The sequence below is a fragment of the Idiotropiscis lumnitzeri genome, chromosome 16 (genome assembly GCF_059441095.1).
Source record: "Idiotropiscis lumnitzeri isolate Australia: NSW breed Sydney's pygmy pipehorse chromosome 16, RoL_Ilum_1.0, whole genome shotgun sequence".
NCBI classification, from domain to species: domain Eukaryota; kingdom Metazoa; phylum Chordata; class Actinopteri; order Syngnathiformes; family Syngnathidae; genus Idiotropiscis; species Idiotropiscis lumnitzeri.
Genome location: NC_142406.1, coordinates 16,908,337 through 16,928,181, shown reverse-complemented (window position 1 = coordinate 16,928,181; position 19,845 = coordinate 16,908,337). Strand labels below are relative to the sequence as shown.

Sequence of the window (19,845 nt, the reverse complement as noted above, 5' to 3'; positions counted from 1 at the left end):
TATAATAATAATAAAGTTAAAGGTGTAGAATAACATATGCCTCCGCCTTCACACAATGATTTGCAGCCGCGTGTTGCCTTCATAAATCTCAGGAATTTTTGTTCCCACAATGACTGGTGTCCTAAAATCTGACTAAAGAAAATATTATTTACTTAAAACACAAACATTTAATTATTATCTAAAGCAAATATAAATTTTCTCCCATAATGTAAACATCATACGTGAAATAAAGAAGCAAGTATGAATGAAGTTGCGAAATTCGCATGAGTTCGCGAAGATGGCATAAATCCCGCCACCTGGGGCGAGTGACGTCATCACATAGGCTTCCCGTCCAAGATGTCTGATAGCATCCCGTTAGATCCAATGCGGAAGAGTTTGCATAGAAACACTTTTTACTACCACTCCGTCACACAGTCAAGGTATTTGCACGCTTTGCTGACATTTCCGCTGTCAAGTGATGAGGTGACGCGGTCCAATGTTCAAGTTTCTGTCATGACGGCAGCTTGGCGTCTGTTTATGCGCGCGTGGTGTGTGTGTGTACTGTGGCGAGGCTGTTAGCTTGTGCGCATAGCATAGCATAGCATAGCCTAGCTTAGCCTTGCCTAGCCTAGCCTAGCCTAGACTTGCCGCTGTTGTCGACTTCCGCCCGATTCTGTCTCGTTTTGAATGGCAGGTGACAACCGGTAAACGGTGACTTAAAATCTTTCAATTATTTGCGTTGACGGTTTTAAAGTTATTTATTTTTGTCTGCCTCAAAAGTCGAAGTTGCCCCCGCTGGGCTAATCGTACTGTTGTGTCAGCTAAATTGTGTCCGACATTTAAAGTCATATGACAATTACTTACTTGGCACTCAGCATAAACTGTCCACCCACAAGGGTTTAAATGTCTTAATTTTACTTTCTTTCTTTTTTTTTTATTGACCGAGAGCCTCCTCAGTTGGAAAGGTCTTCAGATTTAAGTAACCTTGGGTTCAATTTTCACGTTAAAATCTGAACAAGGGTGTTTTGACTTTTTCTCTCCACTTGTGTGGACCCGACTGACGAGCGGTTGTTTGAATCATTTTTGGCCAAGAATGAGCTAACTCACAAAGATCTTGACAAATTGTTTTGATACTGGCACGATTTTAACGGCATAGCAAACTTCTCAGTAGTCACATGATTGATGAATATTCAGAAAAATGTCCGAGTTGTATGACCGCTTTTTGAAATCTGGATGAAGACCCACACAGGCATCGTGAGATAAAAGTTCGCAATCATCAATGGAGGCCCTCGCACACCGGCTTAGCATCTACTAAGTGACCACTATCAATGGTGATCTATTACGTAAGTGTCGCATGTTCCATTTGGCCGCATCGTTCGCATAACAGGTTTCTTAAGTACACTCCAAGTGTGTTTACTTGACTTGGAAAGCAAACAGTGACGACGATGAATCGCACTCCAATGTGACATCCCTCAAGTGTGTTTTGAATGCTGGCAGATTCTCCACCGACGATGAGCCGTCCAACCTGGATGAGATGCCCCTGATGTCCGACGAGGCCTTCGAGAACGACGAAAGCGACTACCAAACGCTGCCGCGGGCTCGAGTCAGCAGCAGACGGCGAGGCCTCGGCTGGTTCCTCCTTGGCGGGTGGCGAGTCCTCTGTGGAAGGTTCGTCCGTGTCCCACCTTACAAGCTTTTTGTAGACTTTACAATTAGCATTTGCTCTCGTGACGTTTTAGCATCCCGTGACTCTTTCTGTGACTTTGCTGTCAGCGGCCTGTTTTGGCAGCCAACAAATCAAGCCTAAATTATTTAGCGATGTATATTAATGTATTAAAGTCCAAGAATGTCTCCCTTGTCGTCACCTTCGAGACAAACTTTGATGTGTTTTTGGCGGCTTGCACGTTTTCATCCCCATTTATTAATGAATCTCTATTATTAATATCAAAAAGTGCCTCTCACTCTCCCAACTTGTTAAGCCTGAATTTATTTGTAAAAACGTGACATTTTTAGGAGACTTTTTAATTGTATTCATATCCTGTGGCCTTTCTTTCTCTTCAAACACATTTTTGTGCCTTTTTATCATTCTGTAAATGTTAAGCTTGGCATAAAAGTTGCACGCGTGTCCACTCGCGTGCCAGTTTCGATTTCCAACGCACCGGTAGCTGTGCATGAAGCACAAAGTCACCATCGAGGTCACCGTTTTGTCAGCCGACACGCATTCGGCAGATTTGGATCCCTGAAAGGTTTTCGCTGCGATACAAGGAAGTTTGAAAGAGCGCTCGCCGTTAGTTTGTACCCAGCGGTGCGTCTCCAGCCGAATCGATCGTGCCCCCTCCCCAACTCCTGCGCACCCCCTTGCTAATGAACAAATTGGATTTTTCACAGATGACCAGTTTGATGCTTTCCAGTAATTTTGTGTGTGCACTGCGCAGGATTATAAAAGGCAAATAATTCACGAGCCGACTGAGCCGCCGCTGTTCAAATGGCGGCGTTATTTAAATAACATTCATTTGCTCAAATAATCTGGCGTATGAATCTGGACGGCGAGCGCACCGGGGCGGAGCGCCGCTGCCAACGCAAACAAGGCCAAAAAGTTGTCCGTGCCAAAGTTGATTTTGAGTTTTTTGTTGCTTAAAAGGTGGAAAAGCCAAGTCAATCACCATGACGATGTACACGGAGGTGAGGCGACACGGCAGCTACTTTATGGCAAGGCTCGGAAAACTTTTTGGTACAGCGTCCCACGAGTCTCCGCAGCGGATTTAAAATTTTTTTTTTAATGATTATTTTTCATTTATATGAAAGTTAAACACATTTTAAAAGTACACTTTTAATCTCATAATTGCACACCTTTTATTCTGGAAAAGATGCTCTTGTTTTTTAAAAAGAACTTTTCTCTCAAATGGCACATTTTGTTTTCTTAAAAAAGAGGACAATATTTTGAGGGAAATCTGCCCTTTCTTCTTGTAAAAAAAAAAGAAAAGAAGAGATTTTACTTGTGTAATAAAAGATGTTTTGGAGCCCCGAAAGCACCGTCCCCTGTTTTGCAAAGGCCTGTTGTACGTATCACACGGTGTGACGCGCACTGTTTGTATTTCATGCCGTGGATAAGCCACGGTGTCATTATTAGCAGGTGGCTCCATAGTGATACAAAGTCAAAGCTGACTTTTTGTTTGCCTTGCTGTAATAAATCAATTGGGGGGGCGGTGGAAATCATCCCCTCGTGTTCGCGACGCTTCGCTAACGGCAAACAAGGACGAAACGTGTCTAGAGATGCGACCAAGCACAGGGTGTGTTTTTTTTTTTTTTTTTTTTTTGTCTGGACGGGCTTCGCGGAGCAAATTGAGCCGTGAACGTTTCCTCCCCGGCGAAGACGCTAACCTTTTCACCTGACCGTGCCGAATGCCTCACGTGGAAAATAAAAAAAAGAGAGCTCCTTTATTTGAGGTTTGACAAAAAAAGTAAATAACTTGAGCAATGTCGGATGTGATGTGACGCAGTTGTGAGCACACGTTTGTTGAGAAAAGAGAATAGTGGCTCTTGTCTTGCTTCTTTTTTTTTTTTTTACATTCTTTAAGGTGAACGCAACATCAGAGCCAACTACGCGACAGCTGTTGTTCTTTTTTCGCCGTGCATGGTTCCGGATAAAATTGTGCGTTCCCCCTGCAGCTGCTGCGATTGCCTCGTCCGAATGTGCCGGCGGAAGAAGGAGCTGAAAGCCCGCACCGTGTGGCTCGGCCACCCGGAGAAGTGCGAGGAGAAGTTCCCCAAAAACTCCATCCACAACCAGAAGTACAACGTCTTCACCTTTGTGCCGGCGGTAATGGACTTCTTTTGGTGGTTCCCTGCCTTGCTCAAGGGCACCAATTGCCTTCAATTACATGCAGGAACCGCACTATTTTCTGAAGTGGAAGACGAGTTTTAAACCCTCAACTTTAATCGTATAGCACTTTAAAACAACCATTGCTCTTTCCAAAAAAAGTCTGTTCCGCTTCTCCTCACGAGGGTCGCGGGCGCGCTGGAGCCGATGCCATCGTCTCGTCATCGAGCGTTGGCACTGGGGGACAGGAGCAAACAGGTTGACTTATTAAAAAGCAAACGGCTTTGTAATTAGGAGGCTCACTCACTTCGGCAGCCATCAAATGTCGTCCATTTTCTGGACAAATGCGCCGTTTGTCTCCCTGCTCTTTGAATTATTAAAGACGCACAAATTGAGTTGAACGTGCGTTCCCACCGCCACCCTAAAGGTCAGGGGGCTCATTAAGCGCCTATCGATCGGGCCGGACGGCGCACGCTCATTATTACTAACATTATTCAAGGTGTGACCTTCGAGGCCATTAGCGAGCGCTCGGCTACGTGCGACGTCTGGTCAAGTCTCCTTTCAAAGCACAAATGCGGCGCCAGCTGTTGTTGCATCCTGATGATGTTTGGCTTCTTTGTCCTCAGGTTCTCTACCAGCAGTTCAAGTTCTTCCTTAATCTCTACTTTCTGGTGGTGGCCTGCTCGCAGTTTGTGCCCTCGCTGAAGATCGGATACATGTACACGTATTGGGCGCCCCTGGTAAATACTTGAGGTCTTCTGACGCAAATAATGAACGTGGTCCTCCTCAAAAGCTACGCCATAATGTGTTTCATATTGAAGGTTTTGAACTCAAAGAGGAGAAAGCACTCCTAAGTACGAAGCAGACGCCAGTTTAGTTCAAGGACAAGGTTTCCATCCGCCGCAAAACTACCACCACAAGGTTTCTGCGCGTCATTAAAAGTTGCTAAATTTTTTAAATTGGTTGAAGAAGCATTGCAGATATGTCAGGAAAGGAGTCACAATCTCAAAATTTATTAAGAATAAATATGATTCAAAATGTAGATACGGGGTGACCCCCTCCTCAAAAAAACATTTTTGGAACGCATTTGTTCGGGAGGACTTCATTCAAAAAAGAAAATATTTTGTTCCATTGATTGATTGAGAAGTTGCAGTTTTTTGCGCTCCTTTTAACTGTGGCGGATAGATTTTTAAACTTTCTGAATTACCACCAAATAATTGTTTCGATAAACTAAGCTACAACAGCATGTTTATTATCGCAACATATCTGTCCATTTTTTTTTACAAGAGGAAGAACTCCATTTTTTCTTTCAAAACTACATTTCTAACAAATATAAAATGATAATAACGGAGAAATCAAACCTAGTTTCCGTTGACATCCTCATGCAGAATCAAGTTTAGGTTGCGCAAATTGTGTGCTTGACGCGTGTATTTCTTCCAGCTTGAGGTGTGTTGCTTGTTGCAGGGCTTCGTGCTGGCGGTCACCATGGTGCGAGAGGCGGCGGACGAGGTGCGGCGCCACCAACGGGACAAGGAGATGAATTCGCAGCTGTACAGCAAGTTGACGCTGCGCGGTGAGCCATCCAGCGGCGTCGCCGTTTGCCGACACGATGCGAGCCGATACTCCGCCGGCGCACGAGTCGGCCCTCGATCCGTTTATTCGTTTGAAATATTTTTTAAAAAATGAAACGCCGCTAGAGATGGTCGGCCCCCGCTCCCCTCGTGCGGTATCCTTTTCATCGAGCCGTCACACCGCGGCGAGACTTTGCGGAGGATATTGAGGCGAGAGTTATTGGCTCGTGAAAACAGAAGGCCGTTACGTCATCACGCCAGCGGGAATCAATCTCTCGCAAGGTGACGGAAAAACGAGAGCGAGATGGCGGCCGTCTATTCAAAGTCAAGACGCGACTTGGATTCATGTGCTGTCGTTGGACTTGACATGTTTGTGTCCCCGCAGGCAAAATGCAGGTGAAGAGCTCGGATATCCAAGTGGGAGACTTGATCATCGTAGAGAAGGTGATTCAAAGAAACTAATTACTTTTATGAACGACAACTAAATTGCGCTTAATTCGGTTAAAAATGAAGACGTGGCGGCAATGTATCGTGACCTTGAAGGCATTTCACATTTTGAGAAAAAAAAATTCTCAGGAAAGCGTCAAAGCTTCAATTTCTTGGCTTGTTTAATTATTCATGACGATTCCAGTGACTTTGGCAAGCACATTGGTAACTCTCCACCTTTTGCTTTCTTTGTAGAATCAAAGGATTCCCGCAGACATGATCTTCCTGAGGACGTCGGAGAAGAACGGTGAGCGACCACCTGTTATGCGCCTTAACAACCTGTGACCTCTGACCCCGTCTTGCTCTGGCGACATGATCGGATGAGCCGGGCCTGCCATTTCTGTCACATTGTTGGTGTGACGGATGAAGCGAATGAATCAATGAGTCGCGTCCGATCCGAGAGAAAGGGAGGGAGGGGCGGCAATCCGAGGGGAAATGTTCGCAAAGACGCCGTCCCCGTCAATCTGTAGAAAGCCAACACGGCGCCTTCGGCCAGGAATTGTTGACGTCTTTGTCTTTAAGCGCATATTAGTCTTTCACTCAGCGTACTGCCGAGCAGCGTGATTCATCCCCTCGCTCTCCGTCATACGGCTGCCCTCGAGCGTGCCTGTCAGGTGGTGGCTCGCATCCATCGCTTTCATACGCAATATTAACGAACATCTTACGCTGCCCGCCGTATTTGTGAGAAAACGTGGGAGCAACACGGGCTCGCTTTTTAGCGCTGCACGAAATGCACACGTACAAAAAAAATCAATAAATGAGGGAGCAATTCAACTCTTTTAAACATCCGCTTAGCTTTGTCTTTTGAAAGTACATTTAGCTTCAAGCTAACAGCCAACGCCAAATGCCCGAGATCGCTATCGCTGCAGTTGTAGACAGACATCACTGGGCGGCGTGATTTATTTTGTTGTTCGCAGCCACACGAGAAAATGTACATTGTGTGTGTTCTGATCCAGGGGCGTGCTTCATCAGGACCGACCAGCTGGACGGCGAGACGGACTGGAAGCTGAAAGTGGCCGTGGGATGCACGCAGCGGCTCCCTGCAGTGGGGGTAAAGTCGACTTTGCGACGCATAAAGCCAAGATTGTCATCTTATTGGGTCATGAAAACTTTTGGATCAGGACTGAAAAGAACAAAATGGGCATAAAAGCCGCCAAGGTGAAGTCGTGACGCTTATTTCGAGGGTTGCAAAAGGAGCCATCGTGAACATGTTATCTGATTTTTGAATCATAAACTGTCCAATTTTTGGGTGGGGGGCAAAATCCTGCCACGTGCAGTTTTAATTAAATTAGCAATTGAGTGTATTTTTTTTTAGGCAGGATTTGATGCGAAATTGTTATAGAATGTCTACTACAAGTTGAACAACGCAGAGTTGGAAAGTCAAACCAGCTGCTCTGATTTGTTATTATTATTATTTTTTTTACACCTCCTGCAAAGTTGTCATTTCCGCCCGCCAGTCACGATATATTTTTGGGTTTAAAGTTGGCGGCATCTGGTGAGGTTCATTTGCTTGCTCAATTGTCTCCGTCCTTCCTCAGGACCTTTTCTCCATCAACGCCTTTGTTTACGCCCAGGAGCCTCAGCAAGACATCCACAGTTTTGAGGGCAACTTCACACGGGTACGCTTGTTTTATTTCTTTCCTGTCCAAATAAATCTTCAACAGATGATTGACAAGGTGGCAACAATAGTCGTCTTGTCTTCACGTCTGTCTCGAATCACGTGCTCACTAGCGAGCTCCCATCTATCCTGTCTTGCTTGCTTGGTGCTCAGAGATTTTTTTTATTTTTTTTTATTAATAGCAGATTAGCACAGCCCCCACAGAGAGGCGAGTCGCACTACAAAGGCCGGCTTTGTGGTCTGTCTTCACTCTTGGCCACACACCAGGCTTAGTGAGCGAGCACTTCCTCCACTCATTCATCCTCTACGGCCTTCCTTTGCATATCGTGTGCTTTGAGTCAGAGCAGGGGGGGGGGGGAATAAAATTGGGTTCCCACAGACCCACAGCAAATGAACTTACCTATTTATGAGGGCTCTTTTTTTTTTTCTTTCCCCCCCATCCTCCTAGACTTGATGGAGACGCGGCGATGCCATGACAATGTCAGAGCGGTTGAGCGTTGGGCTGCCCCGCCATTTATTTTTCACCACTTTGTGAAGATTGACAGGATGTGGCTGCTTGGGTGTCATAATTATTATATCAGGCCGGCCATTTGAGATGACACCGAATCCTGCACTCACCGCTGCGGACCGGACCATTTCCCCGTGTTGGCTTTTATTTAAGAGAGCGGCGGTGAAACGAGAGCCGCGCGCTCACAAGGGCCTAATTTATCGGTGAAACCTCAGCGACGTGACCTTGCTCTACTTGTGTTTTTGCTTCATTTAAAAGGAGCACTGGAGTTCAGTATTGATAAAAAAGAGCTCCTGTACGGCTGCTTGCATGGGCGTCGCCTTATCGCCATGGAAACAGCAACAAGCTGTTTACCTTCAAGTGCATTTCATTTCGTGATCTCTTTTCACAATGATGCGACTTCAAATGCAAAAGAGGAGAGAACAACACGTGTAGTTCCACATTGAAATAAATTATTTGCTAATCCAGTCCAGCCGCTCAAAAACAACCAGCAATTATTTTTTTGTCATGTGATTTAATGAGAAAAACAGTACTCAATTACATTGTACTTGATGCAAGTAAAAAGAACGTAAAGAACTCAACCATTTTTGATCAAGCTTTTAAGTTGACCTCTTAAAGAGCTCCCAATACTTTTTTTGTCCATATGGTAACGTTGTAACGTGACCGTGACCTTTGTCCTGTTCCTGTTTGCCCCCCCAACCATGTAGGAGGACGCAGACCCCCAGGTCCACGAGAGCCTGAGCATCGAAAACACGCTGTGGGCCAGCACGGTTGTCGCCTCGGGTGAGCAAGTTTTTTTTTTTTTTGCATCCCCAGCTCAAGTCCCGGGTGTCACTTAAGAGTCTTTGCGACTCCCTCGCTTGCCATTGATTTGTGGTGACACCCCTCCCCGCGCCCCGCGCACCACACTTGCTCCCCCACTCGACAATGTCATGACCTTGACCAGGAGAACAAAGACTCAGAGGCCTTAACTTACTCAGTGAGCTCTTGCGTCATTGTTGTGCACACAAAACGCTCGAGATGCGACGCTATCGAGTTGTGCGATCGATACACAAACGCTTCATGCGTCTGCTTAAAACATTCAGACCAAATATGACGTCAAGGCGTCTTCCACTGCAACGTATTGGGACAAGCCTGACAAAAATATTGGACGGCCGGTTTTTTTTGCTGCGGTTTGTTGTAATCGCTTAGATCATACTGCTAATTGCAACATAAAACCTTTTAAGCGCATTTCTTTTCATTCTGGCCTCTGCATTAAACTTGTGCCGGCTCGTTTAATATTGACGACTGTTTAGTCCGTTGTGATGAGGCCGCCTTAATGAATTGGCAAGTCAAGATGGCGGCGCATCGATTGGCTTTTATGACTTTGTGTGCGGAGGGGGGTCTTGTCGGTTTGCGTCAGCGAATGAGCAACATTGCTCGTCTCGTTTGTTTGGCAGGCACGGTGATCGGGGTGGTCATCTACACCGGCAAGGAGACCCGCAGCGTACTCAACACGTCCGATGCCAAAAACAAGGTGATGGTCCTTTTTTTTGGGGGGGGGGCTTTTGTTGTGCCTCAAACTATAATCCAATCCAATACAACTTTATTTTAATCGTGCCTTTCATTTCAAAGAAAAACACGACTGACAAATGACTTTTGATGGCAAAATTTTCAGATGTCCAACTAAGAAACGCGCCATCAGAAATGCTGACTCATCACATGGCTTGAGTTGTTTGTGGCTTTTTTTTTTTTTTTTTTTTTCATGACGTTCGTCATTGATTCCTTCTCTCATGATCGCAATGCACACTTTCTACAATGACGCGTTTGCATTTCTCTGACTTAATCCCATCCTCGGCCAGGCCTGGAGAACGTAGAGCGGCCGTTGTTCTGCCTCCTTTTGCGTTTCACTCTTAATTTTTCTTCATTTTAATCCCACCGCTCCCCACCACCTCTTTTTTTCTTAATAGTTCAAGCATGAAGCTTGTCGTTGGTGCTCCCGCCCACCCTGTGCCGGGCTACTGGGAGTTTTAACATCCACTGATAAATCACACACTGCACTCCTGGGCCGGGCCGAGCCGGTCCTCAGGGGGGAAATCCGCTTGGTGGGGGTCCAGTCGCCGTGGAGGAATTCTCCTTCTCCTCCCTCCCCGCCCGTTTCCTTTTCATTGCAGGGAAATGTTATGTGGGTGTTTTCTTTTTTTTTTTTTTTTGTCAGCGCACTGCGTCACATGAAAGCCCTCTGTGTACGCTGCCAAAAATGGGTCGGGCGGCTTCTTTATTTGACATCTTTTTCCCACATGTTTCATTGGCTGTGAGACGCACTTGAAAAATAAAAGACAAGTTTGACCCCGCTACTCCTCATCCCCCCCCTTTTTTTTGTCTCTTTTCTCCCCAGAGCCATCTCAATATGGGAAATCCTTTGACCCCCGATCGAATTCAAAGGGGACAATGTAGTTTGTTAAAAAGAAAAAACTCACCACGAACCTCGTTCATGTTTTACATGACAAAAGCCGGCAGCTTGGTCTTTTGGGAATTTAATTTTTTTTTTTTCAATTTTCAACTTTTTTTAAAATTTTTTTTTTAATGATGACTTCCTTATTTTTTTTTCAATGAATCGCTGTTTTAAAAACACCTCCACTTGCAGCAGTTAGCAATACAATTAACAATTGGACGGAAAATGATCAGCGCTAGGTTTACGTGCAAAAATGCGACATGATCACGATGCAAAGACGATATTACGTAACGTGCAATACAAAAACATGCTAATGTATGAGCCAATATCGTGAGCCCGGTTTGATTTGATTCGTTGTCATTGTCTGGTGGAGCCGTTCCGATAGAATCCATTGAAGTCCGCCTAGCAACAACTGAAGAATATTTCACTTTTATTTACTCCAAATGCTTTTATAATAACCGTCTGGTCTCATAATTCTTCTGCCTTTTTACGAACAGCCAGGAATTTTTATTATTTTTTTTCTGCAGGTGGGTCTACTGGACTTGGAACTGAACCAGCTCACCAAGGCCCTGTTCTTGGCCCAATTGGTTCTGTCCATGGTCATGGAAGTGCTGCACGGCTTTGTGGGCCTGTGGTTCCGCAACCTGTTCCGCTTTGTCGTGCTCTTTTCCTACATCATCCCCATAAGGTACCTGTCGAAGCTCTTTCTCTTTTGGACTGGTTTTCTTGACGTTGGACGCTTCCCGTCTCAGCCTGCGGGTGAATCTGGACATGGGCAAGGCGGCCTACGGCTGGATGATCATGAAGGACGAGAACATTCCCGGCACGGTGGTGAGGACCAGCACCATCCCAGAAGAACTGGGCCGGCTGGTCTACCTGCTGACGGACAAAACGGGTAAGAGAGGCTCGAAATGCTATCGCTTCTTAGCTGGGCGTCATGGTGATCCATTTTTTTTCTCAACTTGCTGATCAAAGTAGGGAATGGATTTGGCTTTACCGTCTATTTCTCCAGGTTGATGGTTAATCGATTAAGGAGTCATCAATCAGCAGAAACTGGTTAAACCGCGAAGCAGCAGCATGCGTGCAAACATTTGGTCGTGTTTTGTCCGCTAATTAGAGCGGACACGCCGTCCGTATTGGCAATGTGGGTCATGTGATGTATCGTGAGCATTCTTTGGCTCACTGGCCCCTTTTTTTTTCCCAGCATTTTTTTTCTTTCTCTTTTTTTGGAGCAGGTGCAGGTGGAACGTGTCCCAATACTTTTGTTCATAGAGCGCATCAGTCTTTAGCATGGAGATGGGAAACCGCGTAAGCGTATTTCCAAAACTGTCCATGTGACCCGCAGGCACGTTGACCCAAAACGAGATGATCTTCAAGCGGCTGCACCTGGGAACTGTGTCCTACGGTACCGACACCATGGATGAGATCCAAAGCCACATCGTCCAGTCCTATGCTCAGGTACGTTGTTGACAGAGAAAGTTCAAATCTTTTCTTTTTTTTTGTAGAAACTTAAAAAATAAAAAGCGGCGTTCTCATGAGAATGGAGTTACAAATGTTTTTCCAACTCATTGATTCTTTTTTTGCATGTTGCTCCTTTTTGCCACGATGACTTAAGTTGAAAGGATGCGTGTCATTTTCTCTCAGGGCTCCTCCAGCGGCGGCGGCGTCGGGCCTGCTGCGGCGTCCCACAAGTCCCAGACGCCGGCCCCCAAAGTCCGCAAGAGTGTCAGCAGCCGCATTCACGAGGCGGTGAAGGCCATCGCCCTTTGCCACAACGTCACGCCCGTCTACGAGGCGTGCGGCGAGACGGAGACGGCAGAAGCCGACCAGGACTTCAGCGACGACAACCGCACTTACCAGGCCTCCAGTCCCGATGAGGTGAAACCAACCATCCGAATAACGCCACTTTGTCACTTTACGAGCTCACCGTTGGAAGTTGTGAGCTCCCGAAGCAGGTTACGCAATTAAAAAGTCTCGATGCCCTGTTTGAGAATTGTGAACTCAAACTAAAGGAAATGCAAAACAATCCCCGAAGGCGCGATGGGGTGCGGTCTGATTTGTGCTGCTTTTGTTTGTTGTTGTGTTGAAATGAACATATTTGTCACAAATCCAAATCAGACACTTGATGAATTATGGAAAAAGGACAAAGCTTAAGAATGAATTTTTTTCAAAATTCTCTTGGAAAGATAAACTTGAAGAAATGAATTTCATCAATAAATCACCCAAATGTTAGTTATGCAATCATAGAAAGCAGTTCAAAGTACAGCCAAATCTCCGTCCGTTGTCTTTCCGCCTGTCTCGACTGATGTATACATTTTCTATATTTATTTACTTCCCCTCGCCCACGAGCACTGCGCCCCAAATCCATCGACTCGCTTGGCTTGATCAATATTTAATTTACTCTCCGAGGTGGCGGAGGCCCCCCTTCCTCTTCTTCTGTTGCCTTTTGTTCTGTCATTCCCTCGTTGTGGTTTTGTTTGCTCTTTGTTTCCGTCATCGAACGCAGCACCACCATTTATGATCCGCCGCCGCCCTCGCTAATGGAGTCGTTGTCCAACCGGGCTCCGACAGTTGGCGCGTTCCACCAAATAATTTGTTGGGGACCAGCACAGCAATGAAACTAACATTTCCAAAAAGTTCAACTGGCATTAGCGGTTGGTCCTTGGAAAACTTGCCCTCAACACAAAAGATTTGAGTGGCCTGACTCAAAAGGAAGCATTAAGATCACTTTAGATGCAAAAATGGAACTAGATCCAATTAAACATTTTGGCTGTGAAGTGTGCATCTTGGGATAATGATTCACATGTGTTGAGTTAAAAAAAAAAAAATGCGGCTCGAAGGGAGTGAAGGGAGTGGCTGACTGGCCGTGTGTGTGGCGAAAGGAAGGATGGATGACTGGCTATTAACAGGAAGTTGCAATTTGTAGGTCAGGGTATAATAAAAAGCTTTGAGTGAGCAAAATTGAAAATGAAGCCATTGAGAGTTGTCGTGTGCAGCTGAACGCTCGCTCAAGGGCTTTGGGGGGGGGGGGGTCTCGGAGTTCCTGCCGGAGGATTGGGTGGGCGTATTCAGGAAAGCGCTTATTTGGCGCTCACTGCGTTACGATGGACATCCCATTATGCGCCCATGTCCGAACACGGATTTCTCTTTGTCTCGCTATTTTATTTATTGATGTCATTCAAACGTGACGGACGACATTTAAAACAAGCAAGTCTTTACTAAAAGCTAATTAAGAAATAGGTTAGCTGGAGGGGGATAATTACGCCAAATGATGAATAAACAAATAGTTTCGGCGGGATCAAAGTATTTGAGGAAGATCAAACAATTAACTACTAGCGGATGAAGCTAACAAAAGCGGTCATGCAAATAGTGGGCTCACTATTTGGCAGTCTCCAAAAGTGAACAAAGCCATTGTGTGCCCACAGGTGGCGCTGGTGCGATGGGCGGAGAGTGTGGGCCTGACCCTGGTCGACCGAGATCTGGCCTCCCTGCAGCTCAGAACGCCCGCCGGGCAGATTCTCTCCTTTAACATCCTGCAGATCTTCCCCTTCACCTCTGAGAGCAAGCGCATGGGCATCATCGTCAGGGTCCGAAACTTCTTTTTCATCACCAAACACCAAATACCGCCACAAACAAATGGCGATGGCCACTCGTGTTTTCAATCTCGTCTTTAAGCGTTTCGGAGCTTTGAGTGCTGCATTCGGAAATGTCAAAATGGATCCACATGCAATTTGTAGCTTGACAGCTATCCTTTATTTCTTTCTTTATTTATTTTTTTAAACAAAAATTCAGACTTTCAATCTTGTGGTGACACAATGCTGCATGACTCCCGCGGAGTGAGCAAACGATGCGCTTTTATTGCCACTTCTCAGACAGTTGTAGTTGTCAAGAGAGTTTGCTTTAATGCTGCTTCCATAATTTTAGAATAGAATAGAAATCCCTTTATTGTCATTGTACTCAAGTGTGCAACGAGATTAGAGGGCTCCCCTCTCCAGTGCAATACAACAATAATACAGACAAATATATAAATTAGATAAATAAAGAAGACAGTGCAATGGAATTCAGTACTGAATAGGGCATATAGAAACACATCACAATGCTGTTTTGCGAGGTTAGGGTGGTCTCGTGTGTGTGTGAGAGTTCAGTATGGAGATGGCTCTCGGAAAGAAACTGTTTCTCAGTCTATTGGTCCTTGATTTGATGCATCTGTAGCGCCTGCCAGAGGGCAACAGGTCGAACAGGTGTGAGTTTGTGTTCAAATAACCCACCGCACAAATGGATTTGGTTTTATTTTGAAAAATTAAGAACTAATAAGATGAAAAAAAAATCAGCATTTTTTTTTATTTGATTGTTTTAACTTTCTACCTTTACACAATTTGCCAATGTCTTACCGGGAGTGTTTCCGTTTGCTGTCCAGGAGGAGTCGACAGGTGACATCACGTTCTACATGAAGGGCGCCGACGTGGCCATGGCGAGCATCGTCCAGTACAACGACTGGCTGGAAGAGGAGGTGACCGTTCTTAGAATGAAAACAAAAAATAATGCATGCAAACGCCATAAACAACACCTAGATTTTTTATTCATTTTTTTTTCCGTCGTTTCCACCCCGCCATCAATAGTCTCTCGTAATCAGGACGTTCATCGAGAGATCAACGGGCCGCGTCGATGCCCGCTCAAAGGTCTTTGTTCATAATAATCATATTGGCATTATTGAGTCGTTAACCACCGGGGGCATCTTTTGATTTAATTAGTGACCCACATAGTGAGTAATTACACGACGTATGTCATATTCGCAAACATCAGTCGCTAACGATGTTCCCGTCGGTGGTGCTCGTTCGTCAATAAGCAATCAAGCCGTCATATTCAAAAAAATGAAACGCCATCCGCCTCCTTTTGTCTCACCGCGTCCTCTGCCTCGTACCGGCCGCGGGACATTTTAGGGCGCAATGATTCATGCTGATGCTGGGAAAGGAAACATCCTGCTAATCGGCCTTGGGTTGGATTGGATGCTTATTTATTTCAGTTTTTTAAAAAAAAAAGTTTTTGGGTTATTGTATTTGTTTTCCCCAAAATGTGTGAAAATTGCATTGCAGTGTGGATTTGAATTTGAGAGCAAAACAAGTCTTGTTGTTTGCTTCCTGTCAGTGTGGCAACATGGCCAGAGAAGGTCTGAGGACGTTGGTGGTGGCCAAGAAGTCGCTCTCCGACGAGCAGTACCAAGACTTTGAGGTACAAGTCTACCCCGGTGGCACTTTTTCACCTGCCCCAAAGCTAACTTGTGCCCACTTCCCGCCCGCAGAGTCGCTACAACCAGGCGAAGCTGAGCATCCACGACCGGACTCTTAAAGTGGCGGCGGTGGTGGAGAGCTTGGAGCGCGAGCTGGAGCTCCTCTGTCTGACCGGCGTGGAGGACCAGCTGCAGGCCGACGTCAGGCCCACGCTGGAGCTGCTCAGGAATGCTGGCATCAAGGTGGCGCTCAGGAGATGCCTAAAAAAAAATGGAATGCCACGTAAACAAACATTTATTTTATTTTATTTTTTTTTTAAAAGATATGGATGTTGACTGGTGACAAGCTGGAAACTGCCACATGCATCGCCAAAAGCTCCCATTTGGTCTCCAGGAACCAGGACATCCATGTTTTCCGACCGGTGCGTGATTTCACCACAAGTGGTAAAAAATAAACGGCCAGATTTTATGAAGTCAAACGTCACACGTAGTCTAGTGGTGCGGCCTCCCTTGAGTGCAAGTGACTTGTAGCTTTCTCGCTTTTTTGATAAAAGCTCAAAATTTGACGGCCCAATTCATATCAACTCGTATTGTTATTTTGCGACTGGGCCGGTCTGAAAGTGTTAAAAAGGAAAAAGTGCGGCCACCTGCATTTCATTTGATGTGAATGTGCGAACGTGCTCATGCTCGTCACTGCTCAGGTGACCAACCGAGGTGAGGCCCACCTGGAGCTCAACGCCTTCCGCAGGAAGCACGACTGCGCGCTGGTCATCTCGGGCGACTCCCTGGAGGTTTGCCTGCGCTACTACGAGCACGAGATTGTGGAGCTGGCGTGCCAGTGTCCCGCCGTGGTGTGCTGCCGCTGCTCGCCCACGCAGAAGGCGCAGATCGTCACGCTGCTCCAGGAGCACACCGCCAACAGGACCTGCGCCATCGGTGAGGCAACGCTCGTTTCGTCGTCGCCGCGCTCTTCATATTCATTTGTTTGATTTCGGATGCGCCAGGTGACGGCGGAAATGACGTCAGCATGATCCAGGCCGCCGACTGTGGGATTGGAATCGAGGGAAAGGTCATCACAGACTCCACATCCAACTGTGCCATTTTTTTTTTTCCTGTTCTTCTTCTTTTGGGGCGGCGCTTATTTTGTTGTTTCATCAGGAAGGCAAGCAGGCATCGCTGGCGGCCGACTTCTCCATCACGCAGTTCAAGCACATCGGCCGCCTCCTCATGGTGCACGGCAGGAATAGCTACAAGCGTTCGGCGGCCCTGGGCCAGTTTGTCATGCACCGGGGAATGATCATCTCCGCCATGCAGGTACCCGGAGCTCTTATGCAAATGAGCCACACTCTGATGTCGCAATATGGCAAAATTGCTCACACATTTTCACAATTCGACGGCTCACCAAAAAAACGATTTCACACTTGTTGCGTCGTTAGCCAAAATGCAACATTGACAAAGGCCCTTTTTCATCCTCATTGGAACGTTTTCTCCCCCTTCAGGCGGTCTTCTCGTCCGTGTTCTACTTTGCTTCTGTTCCGTTGTACCAAGGATTCCTCATGGTTGGGTATGTCTCGTTTTCACTCTTCCCGGTTGGCTTTGTTTTCTGCCGTGTCTCCTTGTCCCTCGTGTGCTCTACGGTGGGGGAAAAAAACGGCATGTGGCGGTCGTTGAATGTGCTTTTCAGCTTTTGGCCACAAGCGCACACCCAGTAAGTCAAGATTCGACATTATTCCTTTGCATTTTTACTCACTTGCACGGTTCTCCAAATGAAAGGCGAAGGCTGCTTACTTCGGCCAAACTGACACAAAACCGAATAAAATGCAACATTGTCTTGCCAAAGCGCTCAACCAAATCATTTTTAATGCAAAAATAAGATGAGTCGTTCACGGCAATGATAAGCCTTGAAACCAAGACCTTGACCTTTGACCTCGCTGCCTGCAGGTACGCCACCATCTACACCATGTTTCCGGTGTTCTCGCTGGTCCTCGATGAGGACGTGAAGCCGGAGATGGCGCTGCTCTACCCGGAGCTCTACAAGGACTTGACCAAGGGCCGCTCGCTTTCCTTCAAGACCTTCCTCATCTGGGTTTTGGTCAGCGTGTATCAAGGTAAGATGAAATTTCTCATGTTCCCCCTTTCATTCCCCCCATCCGACCCCCCTCCTCCCCATCAGACGATCTGTTTCTCAGTGTCTTAAGTTTCCAGCCGCCATCGGTCCCTACAATGCGCGTAAAAGGATCGTTGTGTAATGGCTAAGCTGGGCAGCCAGTGGGAAAGGTCTGCGCTTCTGCTCAGGCATGACTTCCTGACAGTGCGGCCTTTTTTTTTTTCTTACTTTTTTAATTAAGGGCCACTAGCGAGCGGGAGGGAGGGAGGGAGTGAGGCTGGTTGCATTTGAAGATGTGGCATCGAGCAGGACGAATATGAAGGAGCAGACAAAGGCAATTTATTCCAGAGGTTGAGCCGCCGGAATGTGCTGCGGGCGACGCGATGATGTAATCAGTAAAGGTTGTTAGCTCCGCTTTGTTTTGCGTTGTGGCAAAATGAAAAGTTGGCGACATATAGAAATGCTTGCATTTGAAAGCATTTGGAGCTTTTTATCATTTTGCCTGCTGTCGAATGTTGACTTTTTTATTAGACTTTAATCTGACTTTTAAAGTTGCCGTTTTTCTATTTCTCCATTTTTTCTATTTTCTTGCCATTTTTAAAAATGTTTGAATGTTGTCCCCCCCCCCCCCCCCCCCCCCCCCCCCCTCCGTTGCCACCAGGGGGCATCCTGATGTACGGGGCGCTGGTGCTGTTCGAGTCTGAGTTTGTGCACGTTGTGACCATCTCGTTTACGGCGCTCATCGTGACCGAGCTGCTGATGGTGGCGCTGACGGTGCGCACGTGGCACTGGCTCATGGTGGTCGCCGAGTTCCTCAGCCTGGGCTGCTACTTGGCCTCGCTCGCCTTCCTCAACGAGTACTTTGGTGAGAGTTGCTTGTCCGCGTGCACACGTACTGTTTGTGTGTTATGTTTGCACGTGTGCGTGTGCGTGTCCTGTTGGCGGCCTAACTTGACATGCTGCTCTTCTCTGGCTTGCGTGCGGGCCTCAGGCATAGGCAGGGTGTCCTTTGGAGCTTTTCTTGGTAGGTCGTCTTAAGTCTGTCAAGTGTTCCGTTTTGTTGTTGGTGCTGTATGACCTTTTGCATGCAAATGTTTTATTTGCCGTCCAAGCATCCATCCCGTTTTTGTTTGTTTTAACTCCACCACACAGGTTACGTTGGCTTCATTTGTGCAATTTCCTGTCTCATGTCACACTTGTTGAGTTGCCAACGTAAGTTTAAAATTGAAATAGGATTATTTCAAGATCTTTTCTTTTTTTTTTTTTCCAAGTCCCAGTAATACAAAATCATAAAGGTAAAGCTAGATGTTTTTGATACAAAATTATTTTTTTTATGCCTAAACTCTTTGATGATCAAGTTCTGACGCCTTGAAACACTTTTTTGAATAATGAAATATAATTTTTTTTATGCTTTGTGTACTTCATTTTTTGATATTAGAGATTAATTTCGTACTGTTTTGAATATATAATTCGCTGTTTTCTTTTTTCTTTTAAATATTGTCTATTTTTAATATTTTAAAATTTTTTATTTTATTAGATTTTTGCAAAATTATTTTTATGCATACTTTTAAAATACTTGATAACTAATTGTAAATGTATGCATTTGTCATTTTTAACACAATATCTAGTTCTATTTTAAGCTTTCCATTGAAGTTTTTCATTGCGCTGACAATGCTCCTACTACTTTTGTCCTGTAGGTAGCAGTCAAAGCTTGCTCATCGCCCTTATCATGTTCCGCTTTTGACTGTGTTTTTTTGTTGTTGTTTGGTCAGACTTGAGCTTCATCACCACGTGGCCTTTTCTGTGGAAAGTGTCGTCCATCACGCTGGTCAGCTGCCTGCCACTTTACATCATCAAGTATCTCAAGCGGAAATTCTCCCCATCCAGCTACTCCAAACTGGCCTCCTAGGATGCAAATGGAAGCCATTTTCTCACCATCCTTCACGCACTTTTTTTAACAGCTGCAACTCCTTGCCGCTGGATGTGGAGGTCAGTGATTTTTTTGGGGGTGGGGGGTGGGATTGACATCTCTGAAACTTTTTGGGATTACTTGAACAGAACTAGCACAAAAAAATGAAAAAGGATCTTTTCACAC

The 19,845-nt window shown here is 45.9% G+C and overlaps 1 protein-coding gene across 4 annotated transcripts; it reads left to right on the top strand.

The window, feature by feature from the left end:
- The first annotated feature begins 288 nt into the window (after positions 1 to 288).
- atp9b (ATPase phospholipid transporting 9B) lies at positions 289 to 19,739 on the top strand. 4 transcript variants are annotated; one of them, XM_088318275.1, is made up of 29 exons: positions 322 to 419; positions 1,219 to 1,322; positions 1,477 to 1,647; positions 3,649 to 3,799; positions 4,426 to 4,539; positions 5,264 to 5,372; positions 5,756 to 5,814; positions 6,052 to 6,103; positions 6,813 to 6,907; positions 7,395 to 7,475; positions 8,690 to 8,765; positions 9,422 to 9,498; positions 10,944 to 11,104; positions 11,169 to 11,311; positions 11,762 to 11,874; positions 12,061 to 12,294; positions 13,842 to 14,003; positions 14,834 to 14,926; positions 15,562 to 15,645; positions 15,716 to 15,886; positions 15,967 to 16,065; positions 16,345 to 16,579; positions 16,648 to 16,712; positions 16,802 to 16,957; positions 17,143 to 17,207; positions 17,585 to 17,751; positions 18,412 to 18,615; positions 18,742 to 18,774; positions 19,523 to 19,739. In XM_088318275.1, exons 3-29 carry the CDS (start codon positions 1,514 to 1,516, stop codon positions 19,657 to 19,659), a joined length of 3,270 nt encoding a protein of 1,089 aa, XP_088174401.1. In that variant the 5' UTR covers positions 322 to 419; positions 1,219 to 1,322; positions 1,477 to 1,513; the 3' UTR covers positions 19,660 to 19,739. The 4 variants fall into 4 exon arrangements, with proteins under 4 accessions (XP_088174399.1, XP_088174400.1, XP_088174401.1 ...); XM_088318276.1 differs by lacking the exon at positions 322 to 419 and adding an exon at positions 447 to 683; XM_088318273.1 differs by lacking the exon at positions 1,219 to 1,322 and having other exon boundaries at positions 289 to 419.
- Positions 19,740 to 19,845: the final 106 nt, after the last annotated feature.

Bases quoted from the DNA above. Each gene is read 5' to 3' on its own strand.
- atp9b (XM_088318273.1), top strand. From the start codon at position 337: ATGTCTGATAGCATCCCGTTAGATCCAATGCGGAAGAGTTTGCATAGA. The intron at 9,499-10,943 runs GTGATGGTCCTT...TTTTTTCTGCAG, and splicing joins CGTCCGATGCCAAAAACAAG to GTGGGTCTACTGGACTTGGA. The intron at 16,066-16,344 runs GTGCGTGATTTC...GTCACTGCTCAG, and splicing joins ACATCCATGTTTTCCGACCG to GTGACCAACCGAGGTGAGGC.